Source organism: Lampetra fluviatilis, chromosome 2 (genome assembly GCF_964198595.1).
Source record: "Lampetra fluviatilis chromosome 2, kcLamFluv1.1, whole genome shotgun sequence".
Lineage (NCBI taxonomy): Eukaryota > Metazoa > Chordata > Hyperoartia > Petromyzontiformes > Petromyzontidae > Lampetra > Lampetra fluviatilis.
This window is the reverse complement of record NC_136276.1, coordinates 2,701,991-2,716,571: the sequence shown is the minus strand read 5'-3', so window position 1 is coordinate 2,716,571 and position 14,581 is coordinate 2,701,991. Positions and strand designations below refer to the sequence as shown.

Here is a 14,581-nt window from a genome sequence, read left to right as displayed (position 1 = left end):
TTGCACCTGGAGTGAGTGAGAAATAAACCACTTGAGCGGAGAATAGCATTTCCCCAAATGGGACTTGGCACCTTGCTGATATTGTTAGAGAAATTATATACATCAAACTGACATCAGACTTTTAGCCGTTGTCTGAATCAAACTACTTATACATTTTTCAACTTGTTTCATCACCTCCCCTGAGCTTTACCATTTCAAACAGCCATAGTATCCCGATGATTACACCTATTGGTTACAACATATTTAATTTAATTTTGACTTGGAGATACTTGGTTCGTAATGAAATAAAACGTTCCTTCTTTTCCCAGCATGCTCGTGTCCCACTCTTCTATGTCGCGTCTTGCGATGTGGTTGCGTTTAGACGCCGTTTGAGTTCAATATGCGTCGTGATGACTATTCTGCTTGTCGTAGTTGGAAGTAGAATTGTCATGCAAGATTCCTTCTTCAGGGATTGCACCAAAATTATTTATAGGTTGGCTAATGCCTAAACTAAAATTTAACTAGGCTTGGCCTTAAGATGTAAGCGCTTACATCACTTGCAGTCTAGATTTATACACGCCACGGGTTGCATATCACTGTCGATATTTTAATCCTCAGTTCGGTCCAACCCATGTTGTGAAATATGTTGTTTTTGCATTCTGCTTTCAGAGTAAGATTTCTGCTGTTGTGCCATAAAAAGTGTACTGCTGCTGAGTGGATAATGATCACGTTACTTGCTCAAAGCAAATGGCCTTTCAATGCTATAATTGCAGACATATCGACATAAGTGTAATTCGGGCTAAGAGCTATTCGCTTGTGTCGTGTGCCGATTGTGATTGACACGTGATTACATTTTAAAATAGTTTTCTTGGAATGGTTTTCTGCCTTTACGGTCACCATGTTATGCTTCTGCAGGAGCAGTTTGCCCCGTGTCCTGTGAAAGCCATACACTGAAATATTAAACTTGTCTTAGCTGTTATGCCAGGGAGAAACCATCATGCCTTGGGAGGCTGCTCATATCCTGTGGCCTACATAACCTCTCAAAGTGTTTCAACAAAGTGAGCACAGTAGGGGTCGATTCATCATTCTCCACACTGCCTTCTCTTCTTGATAATTAATGGGTCTTTAGGCTCAGGCTTGATAGCTAGACTGTTACCTTACTGCAAGTTAACTATTTAAAAAATGCAGGAAAAAGGGTTACAATTATAGTCTTGTGGGAGACGATGCTCGGAGGAGGAGATTGCTTGTTGGTGGGAGGGAGAAAGTAGATGGAGCAGGTTTCGGCAACTGAAAGTTGGCACACTGGTGCATTCTCAACGAAATTCATGTAAGGTCACGGCTTCAGGAAAATACAGCCAAACAGTACTTTCTAAAAGTCTTAATTCTGCCGTGCCATGTAATTGTTTGGTTAGAACATGCAACGATGGCGGCATGTTGCCTGCATTTGTGAGAGATGTACATGGGAGGGGAAACATTGCATTGATTGTCATCTCAGCCATCAAGCGCAAATTGAGCACACGTGACGAGGTTTGCAAGTGCCTCGGCATGGCCGTGTGTGTGCGGACATTCTCACACCGATGAGCTCCCAGCGTTCCACCCTCGTTCACCGTCTGCGCCGTTGGTTAAAGTATTATCATGCTTTGTGATGTAATGCTGATTTTGAATTGGTTCATGATTATATGTTTTTCAGTGTAGGGATGCATTGATTGCAAAGTGTTGATATTGAATTCAGAATCTTTATTGAATTAAAATGGGGTTTAAAATATCTAGATAAATCATCGCGCTGCGCTGAAACGTGAGTGTGTGTGTGTGTGTCTGTGCGCATTCCTGGTCCGGGGAGAAATAAAAACAAGCTGTTGAATAAATTACAGCAGCAACGGCTTTGACAAATAGAGCTGCCACCTTGAGCTTCTACAAACGAGGCTTGGAGCCCTTTGTGTGTCTCTCTCCATTCTATTCTCTCTTTCACTCTTCTCCGTTGCTCATTCACCTCAATGAGCCAGAATATGCCAGATATTTCAACGTTCCATGTTTCGATAGAGTTCTCTCGTTATTTTGTTTCATGAAATCACGTGCATTGTATTTTTATTCATGAAACCTGAATGAAAATCCCCGTGAAATTATATTTACAAATTCCGAGTGATGAACGGGACCAGTAGCCAAGGTTACGCCGGTTACAGTCGAGGTTTACAGCAGACGCTGCACGCTTGCCGATAATTCCGCATTCGCCAGTTGGCAAGACGCAATCCAAACTTGTACCCGGTGATGATAAAATTATACAAATTTTGTCACACACCTACTGGATTGTAAGGTGCCCCCCCCCCAACTTTTGCTACATAATACTGGGGGAAAGGTGTCTTATAATCTGGAGAATACGGTATAACAGTTTACAGCCATGTGTCAAATCGCTGTCGAATGACGACCCCCCCATACTGTGTCGGCGATATGGGGGTTGTTTGACCATACTTCATTGCAGGTTGAAGGGGGTCCCAAGACAAGTCCAGGCACTGCTCGCCACTCATGTTAACCGTGGCCAGGAACCGAATTCGGGTCGCTGGGTTCATAGTGCAGGCAATTAACTGCCCTGCCATCGCTCCAAAGCCATGCTTAACTTTACGGCGTTTTAATTCTGTTTCACTCGGCAAGAGTTATTCATTACGGTGAGTGCATATCCAGTTACAAAGCAGGAATATATTCCTAGGATTGCAAGAAACGTCTGGTTTGTGTCATCATGAATGTGATGTCACATTGAATAAACTCTAAACTGTGCAGTGATAAGAGTGTGACACAATCAAAATATAGGATTAAACTTCAATGAAAAAAAATCCCACCCATAAGAATCTGCAGTGTAAAGTCAGATGGACCATGAGCAAAAAATGACCCTCAACATTTTTTTTCGTGGATTTTCACTCTAGAATGTAAACTTTAAAGCCTTTCAGCTCCTCATTTTTTAATCTCAAGACCAAAACCTGGGGGTGACGTCAGATCAGCCATGGCGAGTGGTGGCACTCGCCAATTTAGCCGCAAGCCGAGATTGTGCCAATTTCTGCCAGGGCAGATAGAGCAGCCAGCTGTCTCAAACATTGGACTTATATGATTGCATCAAAAGTGTGGTGTCACGTAATAGGCTTAAGGGGAGATGCATTTTAATATATTTAAATTACTGTGGTGTAATCAAACTGTGATTAATTGTGTGATATCAGCTTAAAGTAAAAATGAATGAGAAACAAAAAACTACTTAAGTATCTCAAACTAAGAACATGTGTTGCTGTCACACCTTTTGGTGATTTGCAAATGTGGTAAAGTGGCTGGATTTGGAGTCAGCGGTATAGTTTGTGACAATTTCAGAGTACGGGGAACAACTTTGTGGCATGCAATTTAGGTTTAGAAGAGTATCAAGTCTTCGTGCGGATGGAGTAGGGATGGTTGTGGAAATGTCTCGATCGGTCAAAAATGTGGCATTGTATATTCGAATGTTCCTTTGGTTCACCATTACTGCAGTGCAGCAACACCTCGGTGTCTTTTGAAATGTTTAAACGTATACAGTTGGACTTTACATTCCATTAAATTTAGTATTTCGTAAAATGACACGAGGTTGGACATAACACATTCTGACTTCACAGCTGTAAATCATTACAATAACAATAGGCGTTAATTTCAAGGTAACCTCTTGAAACATTGTTGGCTGAAACGGGGACAGGTTCTTGTGACTTTACACCAAACAGTGAACTGATGTTGATCCACATGAGGCCTGGAAACTCATCTCTTTGAAGCCGTTTTTCAAGCTGCAGCCTGAACATGTAGCTTCGTGTTCCCACGGCCTCGCTCGGCCAGCTGGGTTCCACGACGATTCCAATAGTTCAAGACCACATCGCATTTCAGTAACAATTGAATGTTTGAAATGTTGATGCCACTCCGAGGTGAATGATAAAAATGCATGTAAATACACGAGAAATCTAGTGTAATAATATAATAATATATTGACTATGGAAGGCGTAATGTATAGCTTAGTAGTAATTAAAAGTTTAGTCGTAAATTATGTTCACCAAAGTCTAGTGCCATCATCGTGGTCATTATCAACTCGATTGTTGCTGTCATTTGGCCGACAGGGCCCTGCTGTAATTGTTGTCCTGTCATGCGCAGTGCAAGGAATGCATCCTTACAGCATCGCCACAGTAATTGAGAAGGGGGACTTCATTGCGTGCCCGGGGCTCCTAAACATGAATTGACGCCAGCAAATGTAAGAGCCTAACAAACGTAAAGGGTCTAAATATTTCGTGGAATTACCTGAGATAGAATGTTGGAGTATTAGCGAGTAGGATTGATTGTAGGTGTACAGCTGTGGCTTAGAGGAATTGTGTGCAACTGTCGCCTCCAAATCCACCCTTTCCATTTGTTCTGTTGATGTGAGTACATGTTGACGTGTGATTTATTGCTTGTGATTGTGAATACTAATTCGCTTTTATTAAAGCATTTGTGATATATAATTGCGCGAGCGTTGTGATTTATACAAATACAGAAGCGACGTTGAATTGAGATATCGTCATGGCATTCTTGATAGATCTTGTCAAAAGAAAATTATAATGCATTTTCTTAGCTCTGCACAAGGCTTTTTATAAAGTTAACATGTCTGGTAAATATGCCCTAACCACAAGCCTTTGGAAGTCTTAATGACAGTTTTGCAATAATCCATTGACATGTTGAAGAACATTGCACTTTGAAACATAAATACATTTCAAAAGGTTTTAATCAAAATAATGACGTCATTAATTGAACTAATCCACACAGCTGAAGTCACTGGTATAAAAACACATTCACCGATTAAAAAAAAAATTGCGCATTTGAACAGAGCAGGCAACATTCTGATGCAGGAAAGCTGATGTGTAGTTATTTGCTGACAACTGGACTGTATTTTTTGGGCCCTCAATGAATTTCTCATATTGGTGTGACATTGTTTTGCACAGTTCGGCTTTATTTCGAGGATATATAGCAAAGAGATACAAAAAAAACATTTTAAAAAAAGTAAAGCATTTAATATTTATTTTATCTGTAAAAAAAAAGCTTGGTACATTCAACAATGTTTCATTTTAATTTTAGTACCGGTACGTTAAATATTATACTCTGGTTCTTTTGGTAAAGTCACGTAGAAAAAAAAGAACTGCTCCAACTCCCTTCCCCCCCCGTGCCTATATAAAGCCACAACAGCAGATCATCACTTCTTTCCAGATCATTATTTCTCACCTGACGACGGACGCTTGTGTTGCGACCGAAACGTGTTCTTTTATTCTTTTTTCTATCTACGTGACTTTACCGAAAGAACCAGATAGTATGGATTCCTGCACTCACGAAAGCTTCAAATCACGTAAAATATTGATAAAAAGTATTCTCTTGTGTGCTCCAGCGCTGAAACATTGTTTTGTTAACTAAATGTCAGAGCAAGTTGTTAAATGTAAAGATTATTGTAAAACATCAAGCAGGTATTTTTTTTTTTTAAATAGCCAAGGTCTAATGGGGTTATGCAATGCCTCTCCTACTTTATTCATAGTGCAAGTTATACAACATAACCAACGCTTATGAATTCATGCAATTATAAACATTGCGTGTTTTACAAAATCCTGTGTAACGCTACTAACAATGTCTAATCGTATAACCACTATGATAATACATTATAAAACTGCTACGCCTCGGTTTAGTATCCTAAAACAGGACAAAATGTTTTTTGTACGATTTTTCACAATTTTTGTTTTAAAGCCATCGGATAAAAAAAGCAGCCCCTTTGGTTAAGTCGCTCAACACTGTGATCCTCACCGTCAAATGGAAAGTTACGAAGCAAGTCTGCCAGTTCTCCATTTCTCCCTGTATAAGATTTCACTGTCCGTACCTTTATCCCGCAGCGCGACGGCGATGTTACCACATGTCACCACATCACTGCCGGCTCGTCCACACTGCAACTCGTGACCCCCTCGGTGTGGCGTCGACGCGTAACAACATCTCGTAGATAGAAAAAATAATAAGGGAACACGACGTTTCGGGCACAACACAAGCATCCGTCATCAGGTGTTGAGTGACTTAGACGAACGCTTGTGGTGTTGCGACCGAAACGTCGTGTTCTTTATGATTTTCTATCTACGTGACTTTTACCGAAAGAACCAGAGAGTATGGGGATTCCTGCAGTCACGAAAGCTTCAAATGAAGATTCGTAACAACATCGTCGGCACCGACCGCCCCTTGTTCCCTTGCTCACGCGCTCGACTAAAGGGTGCAGCGCTGACTGCCCTCCTCCTCGATGCGGAAGGGCAGTCGCTTGCTGGTGCCCTGCTCGCTGTTATTGTCCCCACCGGGCCAGAGGGTGACGTCTCCTGCCAACTCGCTCGCGGCCAGCTCCGGTGGACGCTGCCACTCGGGACGTACGACGATGTAGACGACGCAGCCTCCGAACGCCAGCAGGAGCATGCCCAGCGTGTTGACGAACACCCCTTCTGCCGGCAGTTCGGAATACGCCTTCGTGTTGTTTCCAGGCTTCCTGTGAGACACGGTGGGGGGTTGGGGGGGGGGATCACAATTCATCTATTTTGTATCCTCTGTTGTAATAAACGTTGTTTGTCTGTTTCGACCCGAGTCTGTCAGCCAACAGCATGTATCTGAGTAGATTGAATCGTGCAGAGAAGAGTAAGGGGTCATTCGGACCAGAAGGGACTCGTGACCTATGGATATTAAAGCGCTATGTACAACCTATATTCATAGTTTTTTTTCCATCTCAGTTAACTCTATTTGCTGAAAAAAAACGAATATGTTTTGTATTGTCAATGTTACGTACTCGCGATGGAGGTCAAGCCAAAATGTAATGTTTCACCTATATGTAAAGAGCATTATGTAATGTCTGGTCCACACGTTTTTAACGTGACCTCGCCGTTGCTGCCAAGGCTGTTGATGTGCAGCCTTAGCTGTTAGAGTTCTTGTTCAAGTGCCACTGGGACAGCCCTCACCTGATAAAACGTAGCTTTTCACTGATTTTCTATTTTAAGCGTTGCCATGCACTGAAGCTGAGCCTCTAACCAATGATCAGTTGAGCAGCAGCCAAAAACGTTACTTATTTTTTTACTTGACTAAACTGAAAAACAGTGTACCAGTAAGAGACCAATAAACCCTTTGCAAACACTTACATTGCAATGACCCGTAACACTGTGTCGTGTGCGTGTGTTAAGGATACCAACTCACAGAGAAAAAATGAGCTTCTCTGTGATGCCCGTGAGAGCAGCAGCCAGGAATGCGATGAAGATGAATAGGCCCAGGTAGGCGTGGATTGGTTTGGAAAATGCCCTGAGAGAGGCAGGCGACCCAGGGAACAGGAAAATGGCGAGACCCAGAGCCCACTGCAAGATAAGACACATTTTACAGATCATCAAGGTCATCAAGATCGATAATTATAACCACCATCATCCATCACCTTTGTCAAGCAGATATTAAGGATGCATCTCTCCTATTGGGAATGTAGTCTTTGTTGATACAGTGTGTTTTCACAAATTATGCTGTAACTAAAGCCCATTGCTACAAATGACTGTGTGCTATTTTACATCTACAACACTACGCGTTAAAGAGAAGGTGCATGCCTTTCGGCAATGTGACGTTTCCACAATTTACCATGGAGCTGTTTTGACTTGAACCAGCATTTACTTTGTTATTAATGCAGATATGGTGCTACATTATAGAAGCCACAAAATGGAATTTGGAATTACGAATATGCGGAATGACTAAGAAGCATGGTGAAAAACTCATCAAGCGGAGTGAAGAAAATCACGAAATATGGTGACTACAAAGACGAGGAAATTTGAGGTAGATGTGGGCTATCAAGGACAATACCTGAGATGAAAGTGAGATGTAATGATAGGCATGAAAGGATGCTTGCAAATGGATTGATCAAATAATGAAATCGGCACAAATATAAGTTAGACTGTAGCTATTCATAGACATTCAGTAATTATCAACATTCATGCCATAGAGCATTGGTGCAGCTGATTATGATGATGTGAAGATTGTGCTTGTGATGGAGTAGTGATTGTTACAGTTTTCAACGTACATTTGTCTTCTGAAGTATTTCGTTAGCAGTATGAATGCATTTGCATATTTCCAAAGAGCCCTTTTTGCTTTTCACCGTGTGTTCAAGTTTTTGGACAACCCTTTTTTACAATTGGCCGGTTTGCAAAAGGGTTTAATAACAATGCAACTTTATGAGAAGAAGTTTTCCCATTTGTTTTGGCAACAGAAAAAATGGGAAAACCTATTTTCATATTTTGGTACTGGCAAAGGAGATCCCATGAAATACAACTTCATGTTCCTTTTGGAACATCTCTAAGAGAGTCGCCATGCCCCCACCCACCGTTAACAAATGAAAGGATGGACGCACCTAATCGTTGGAAAATTCTTGAGCAGAAACAAAAGCATGCCATCCCACCCCATATGTGTACCTGCATACAGAAGAGCAGGACAGCGGTGAGTCCCACCCAGCTATGGAGGCTGTACATGTTGGGAATGTTCTTGACGTTGTGGAAGTCGAACACGGCCACGAGCGCCACCACGACGAGCAGGAACGAGAAGGTCTGCAGGCCCGCGTGGACGCACTTCAGCAGCATCTTACTGCTGCCCAGTGTCCAGGGGATTCTGTAGAGGACCATCGCTGCGGGGCATAAACAACAGTGGTGTCGGTGAAGGCAACATTGTACATGCAACAACCCTTCTCAATCCACCGCTGGATTAAGGGGCCTCCCCACGCCATGCGGATCTTCGGGGTTATCCGATCATATTTCACCGCACTGGTCAGTGAGGGCTTCATCTTCTTGGTTCTTTCGGTAAAGTCACGTAGAAGGGAAGTAATAAAATAATAAAAATAAAACATAATAAAATAATTCTCACGACGTTTCGGCCACAACGCAAGCAGCCGTCCTCAGGTGAAGAACAGGTCTGTCAGAAAGACACCTGAGGACGGCTGCTTGCGTTGTGGCGAAACGTCGTGAGAATTATTTTATTATGTTTTATTTTTATTATTTTATTTTTCCCTTCTACGTGACTTTACCGAAAGAACCAAGAAGATGAATCCCTGCAGTCACGAAAGCTTTACATCGAAAAATCAGTGAGGGCTTGTGAATGTGTAGAGCACTGACGTGGGAGCATAGAAGTACAATGCAATGGCTTTTGCTGCACTGCCCTCTGCTGTCCATAAACGGAGTTCCACGGCTGCCTTCAAACTCATGCCATTCCACGGTGGTCACCCATCCAGGCTCCTCGCTGCTTAGCTTCTGAGGTCTGATGAGATGTATTTGCATTCCCGGTGATTTTATCATAGGCCGTAGGGGTATCATTAAACTCCACAATCACAGTTGGTAGCAGGGCCAGTGCTAGGTAGGTACTGGGGTGAGCCTTGTACCGCCAAATGTGCCTTTGCCCCCCCCCACCCAAGTTCACTTTGCCTCGTGATTAACCACTGTTACGGTGGCCCATGCGAGAGGAACTGGAGCAGGGTGTGCTAGGTCTTATGAAGAATGAATTTTTTTGTATGAATGTCATCCTGCAAACCTCCACACATGCCCACCATGGCGTTGGGGACGCACATCGTGCTGAGATTAGGACAGTCCCACGTGTTTGCGAATGTTTCAAATTGCAATGCTATCTAGCACTCAGGTTCAGTGAAAAAAGGTATAAAGGTTAACAATTTAACATGGCAGTTCCAACTTATGGATAATTTATCATTCTTTAATAATGGTCAATATCTTTACGGAGACCTTGTAAAATATATTTGTGTTATTCAGAAGAGCCCTCTTCAGGTTAGTTATCAAACATTCATTGCTTTTTCTTTCTAATGAAATACTGAGGATCACACCATTCCTGAATTTACCCTTCCATTTACATTTCATAAACGTACCTCCAAATCTATAAATGCCAGGTCTAAAATTCTAATTTTATTTTCAATATATTCCATATTTTGAAGTATTGTTTGTAGTATTTGCATTTCAATCATATGCACCAGAATGATTTATCCCTCTAAAGAAAATTACCTCTCTGACACCAACAATTTAAACGTGGGATTTTCCTGCTTTATTAAGAACACATTACAGTGTTCATATCCTTCCAACGGAATTCGGAGCATTTAAAAAAATGTAATCTTATAACTATTGGCGGATTGTCTTTCACTAAAGTCCCTGCCTTGTACGCATTCAAAATAAAAGTACTGTACATGATCCTCAATTCATCAGCCTCACAGAATGCACAATTCCAACAACACTGGTTTGATACAAACTCTGGTTTCAACATGCAGTGTCTCGTCAGCAGTCAGGCTCGCTTAAACGCCGGTAGTGAACTTCGCAATGTTTACACGCAAGGACCCTGTTAGAAACGAGTCCTAGTTGGACGAAAAACTATGCAACATAATTGACCATTGAGCGTCGTGTTGTGGATGCATTTATGTTGTTGATTATAATGTCTTCTCCGCAGTGACGGCCAGCGGCTACATTTGAGCAAAACGCCTGGCTTCAGTTCGCCTTGTAGAGCCGTCTGGGTGCTCCTGACTCGAGCGCAAAGGGCAACACACAACACATGCCCACTGGCTCCATCCAGCCCAGCGGGAGCTGCATCAATATTAAACACACATCCTGGGGCGTGCTGCGAGGGGCGCGGAGGTGTGGTGATGAGGTGGTTGAGTTGGGAAAACGTCAGCAACTCGCCCAGCTTCGAGTCGCGCCGTTGGACTCTGTGATGAATATTTTACAGCCTCCATTGTCAATTCTGAAACGTAATTGGCAATGTGGCAATTAATCTCATGCAGGACGCCATACAGGGGTCTATCTAAGAGAAGTGGCTGGCTCGGTGCCTCGGGCAACTGGTACCAAAGTCATGGCAACGTCGCGACACCGCTGAAAATTGGAGTTTGACTCCAAATACCTGTACTGTATAAAGCCACCTTTGACTAAATCGCTTTCCCGAGGCCATCATCAATTTCTCTGCACTATGAGTCACTGCCTCCCTCTATGAAATAAATATGTCCTACTTGTTGTCTGTACAGCGTCTTGATTTGCGGTCGCATTTACACGCTAAAGACTGTACATCCACATCACAAAAAACAAATTTTCTCAAATCAGTATTTCATCATCAGCCATGATCAATCCACTGCTGGATGAAGGCCTCCACCCACCAAGCCGACTGCATCCCTCTCAGTGAGTCGCGGTGTCACAATCCATCTCGCATCTTGCACACGAGATCATTCCCATCGCTCCATCTCCGGCGATGAACAACCCTCTCTCGTGCGTAGTTGCCTCCTTTGCCTCCCACTCCGTCATTAGCCTCGACCGCCTGTCAAACCATCCCTTCTAGCCAGGCGTCCTACCAAAGCTCGCTTAGCCCGTCTTAACAGACGCCTGGCTAGCGCGGAGGAGTAGGCCAAATACAATTTTAAAAATAGCTAACGGAGGCCCCCTTCTTCCAGCAATGGCACGGGCAAGCAGCTTGCAGGGCTGCCCCTTTACAACGTCGTAGTCGTCTCCATCACCTGCTAATCACGAACCCAGGTGGGGGGTCGGCCACCTTGCGGCGCTTGATGAGTGTGGAGGGCCACCGTCACAACGCATTGTGGCTCTTGAAATATTGACGGGGGCGGGTGAAGGTGTTCATTTTTGTTTTACCCAATTCGAAACAGAAAAAAAATCTCTCTCCTTTGTTATTTTGGTTGTCGACCCACCCACCCCCCTGGATCTCACCCAACTTATCCACCCTACACACAGACACCGTGGTGGTGGTGGTGGGTGGTTAGAGTCGTATTCTTTGTGTCTTTCGGTAAAGTCACGTAGATAGGTTCAAAGAAAATAACAAAAAAATGCTAAATTAATATAATTTTTTTGTAAATTTCTTTGAACCTACCTACAAATATTTATTTCCAATGTTTGTGTTATTTTCATTGAACCTATCTTTACCGAAAGACCCACATAATATAAATTCCTGCAAGTCACGAAAGCTCGAAGCTCAATCAGATTTGGTGACTGTCGTGTTTGGGTCTGACCGAGGCCGTTGAGAACCACGGGTCCCAGGATCATGAGCAGCGGGTGCCAGTTGAAGTGCTGTGCGCCTCCGTCCCACGCCACTCCGCCCCTCCAGCCCCACTGCCACGCGGCCACCAACGCAGCGGCCAGGAGTCCGAGCACCGCCGATGTGCCCAGCGCAGCGCGCAGCACCACCCCGTCCCGCATCGCTCCACAGAACCACCGCCCCCTCGAGCTCTCCTCTCGCGCTCTCGGAGATCTCCTCTTGTCCGTTCCACGTGGAGCGGTCGTCTCGTCGGTGGGTTGTCCGCCCGACCACTTGAGACGTCTCCTCGCCTCGCCGTCCCTCTCTCTCTGCTACTTCGTCTTCCCGTCCGCGTGTCTTCTCCTGTCCCTCTGTGTTGTTAATCTTCACCTTGGATTTCTCGCCGCCTTCTTGTTTGCAGCTCTGTCGCTCACTGCCCCTTGTCCCCGATACAGTAATTTCCCCAATCTGTCTCGCAGTCCGTCTACCACTCCAGTTGGCTCTCTCTCTCTCTCTTTTTCGTGTTACCCGTCTGTCTCTGTCGGCCTCTGTTCCCCCGCGTATCTGAATGTCCGTCTGGCACTTTGTTACCTCGATCGGTGCGTAGCCTCGGTGAAGTTTACCACTCAAGTCTCCCGCGCAGCGAGTCCGTGTCTCTCTCTCGTCTCTGTGCCTCCATCCGTCGGGACTCCCGTCCAATCGTCTACCCGCAACCCTCCCTCGTCTGTCAAGAACCCCCGGGGCACCTCCGTGTCCCCCTTATTCTGTTTGTGCGGCTCGCGGGCCTCAAAGGTGACCTGGAAACTGATCCGCGAGCCCGCTAACCCGGCCCTCCACCCCAGAAGGAGCCCTCTCTCTCTCTCGCTTGGCATCGCTCCAGCTTCCGTTATAAATAGTGGCTGCTTTTGGCCAGGAGACATTAAGAGTGGGGGGTTTTGCAGCGATTTGATTCGCCTCTGGGTATGTGGGCGATTTAAACTGCCTTTGGGAAGAATTAAGGCCCCTTTTGGAAGGGTAGCTGAAGGTGACACCGACAAGTTGAAGTTTTGCTGTTGTGAATTCCAATAATAATAATAATTGCATCTATCCATGAGAGCCTCTCTGCGTCTCAAGAAAGTGAGGCTCGGTGCGTTTCGTTTACCATGAATCACCCTGAATGCACCCCATATCCCGGAATTTCGGAGGCTAAGCCTGGCCGGTATTATTGACTGTGTCACAACGCCCCGTATCCGCATATTTCCAGATGTGCCTGAGATGTTTGGAAATATTTGGCAAAATTCCTTTTTAAGGAGGGGGATACTACGGGGATAGTGTCCGGGCAAATGTGAACCCACTTGCTGTGCTGCCATCTCCTGCCAGCTCGCAGTTGGGCGGTTGTTGGCAGGTGATAACACGAACGTGATCCACTAACACAAATTGCTTCTAAAGCGGCGTCACGTGGTGACGAGAATGACAACACAAACTCGTGACGCGACTGTCGGAAGCACGTTGGCAATGTTTGTTCTAAAAAAAGTGGTGGGGGCGGGGCATACTGGCCTCCGTCATGGGACCGTGGAATTCGCACGACCGGATATGAGACAATACTCGTGAAATGTCTGAGCAATTATTTTAGCAACGGTCCAAACCTGCACTACACTCCTGCACAATGGTCGGTGTTTTAAATCGCAGATCTCCTTTCTTTCCAGCAGATGGCAATGCAGGATTAAGATATTTAATTGTGCAGCCACGGTCAATCCACTGCATTTTAACACGTAGGCTTTCGCGATCAATATCATCCACAATATAGGTTTTTTGGGTTAGATCGTGTAATTATATAAATATGTTCTGTTTACGTGACAACCCTCACTAATTAGCTGTGTCGGGTGGTGGCGGGTTTAACGACACAATGATATATTTTCGCGATGTATCCCAAAAAACCTGTATTACGGAAAAATTCCCTTTGCGTGAAAAAATATATAATGGAACTCCTTGAACAGCTCCGTGGTATGCCCTCCATTCTCAGCGCAGCTGGATTCGTAACCCAAGTTGTCCAGCTTTTTCGAGTTCTTCAGTATTAAGTGTGAAGTGTTCTTTACAAAGGGAATTGTCAAGAAAGAGCATGTCCCAGCTTCAGATCGGCCACGTCATACCAGACCCTATCCCAAGCCATCCACTGAATTCATGATTCAAATATTCCCGAATTGCGAAGGAATTTTGATTTAAAGCTTTCGTGACTGCAAGGATTCATATTCTTGTTTTTTTCGGTAAAGTCACGTAGAAGGGAAACAATAAAATAAAAAAAATTCTCACGACGTTTTGACTGCAACACAAGCAATCGTCATCAGGTGTGAAAAACACAGCAATAAAATTTGAAAACCGCCACTTTTAAAAAATGTTCTTGCTGTGTTTTTCACACCTGATGATGATTGCTTGTGTTGTAATCGAAACGTCGTGAGCATTTTATTGTTTCCCTTTTACGTGACTTTACCGAAAGAACCAAGAATATGCGAAGGGATTGTATAGCCACCCTGTACAATGTAGTGTAAACATTCGTGTGTAAGTAACTACGCATACC

The 14,581-nt window shown here is 44.1% G+C and overlaps 1 protein-coding gene across 1 annotated transcript; it reads right to left on the bottom strand.

Annotated features, from left to right (window-relative positions):
* Positions 1 to 4,708: 4,708 nt before the first annotated feature.
* Positions 4,709 to 12,951, bottom strand: LOC144939473 (plasma membrane ascorbate-dependent reductase CYBRD1-like). Its single transcript, XM_078866700.1, has 4 exons — positions 12,023 to 12,951; positions 8,445 to 8,653; positions 7,198 to 7,352; positions 4,709 to 6,502 (listed from the first exon to the last, which is right to left on the bottom strand). The coding sequence occupies exons 1-4, from the start codon at positions 12,207 to 12,209 to the stop codon at positions 6,232 to 6,234; spliced, it is 822 nt and encodes a 273-aa protein (XP_078722826.1). The 5' UTR covers positions 12,210 to 12,951; the 3' UTR covers positions 4,709 to 6,231.
* Positions 12,952 to 14,581: the final 1,630 nt, after the last annotated feature.

Bases quoted from the DNA above. Each gene is read 5' to 3' on its own strand.
- LOC144939473 (XM_078866700.1), bottom strand. From the start codon at position 12,209: ATGCGGGACGGGGTGGTGCTGCGCGCTGCGCTGGGCACATCGGCGGTG. The intron at 7,353-8,444 runs GTACACATATGG...CTTATCTTGCAG, and splicing joins TCCTGCTCTTCTGTATGCAG to TGGGCTCTGGGTCTCGCCAT. The intron at 6,503-7,197 runs GTGAGTTGGTAT...CGTGTCTCACAG, and splicing joins GAGAAGCTCATTTTTTCTCT to GAAGCCTGGAAACAACACGA.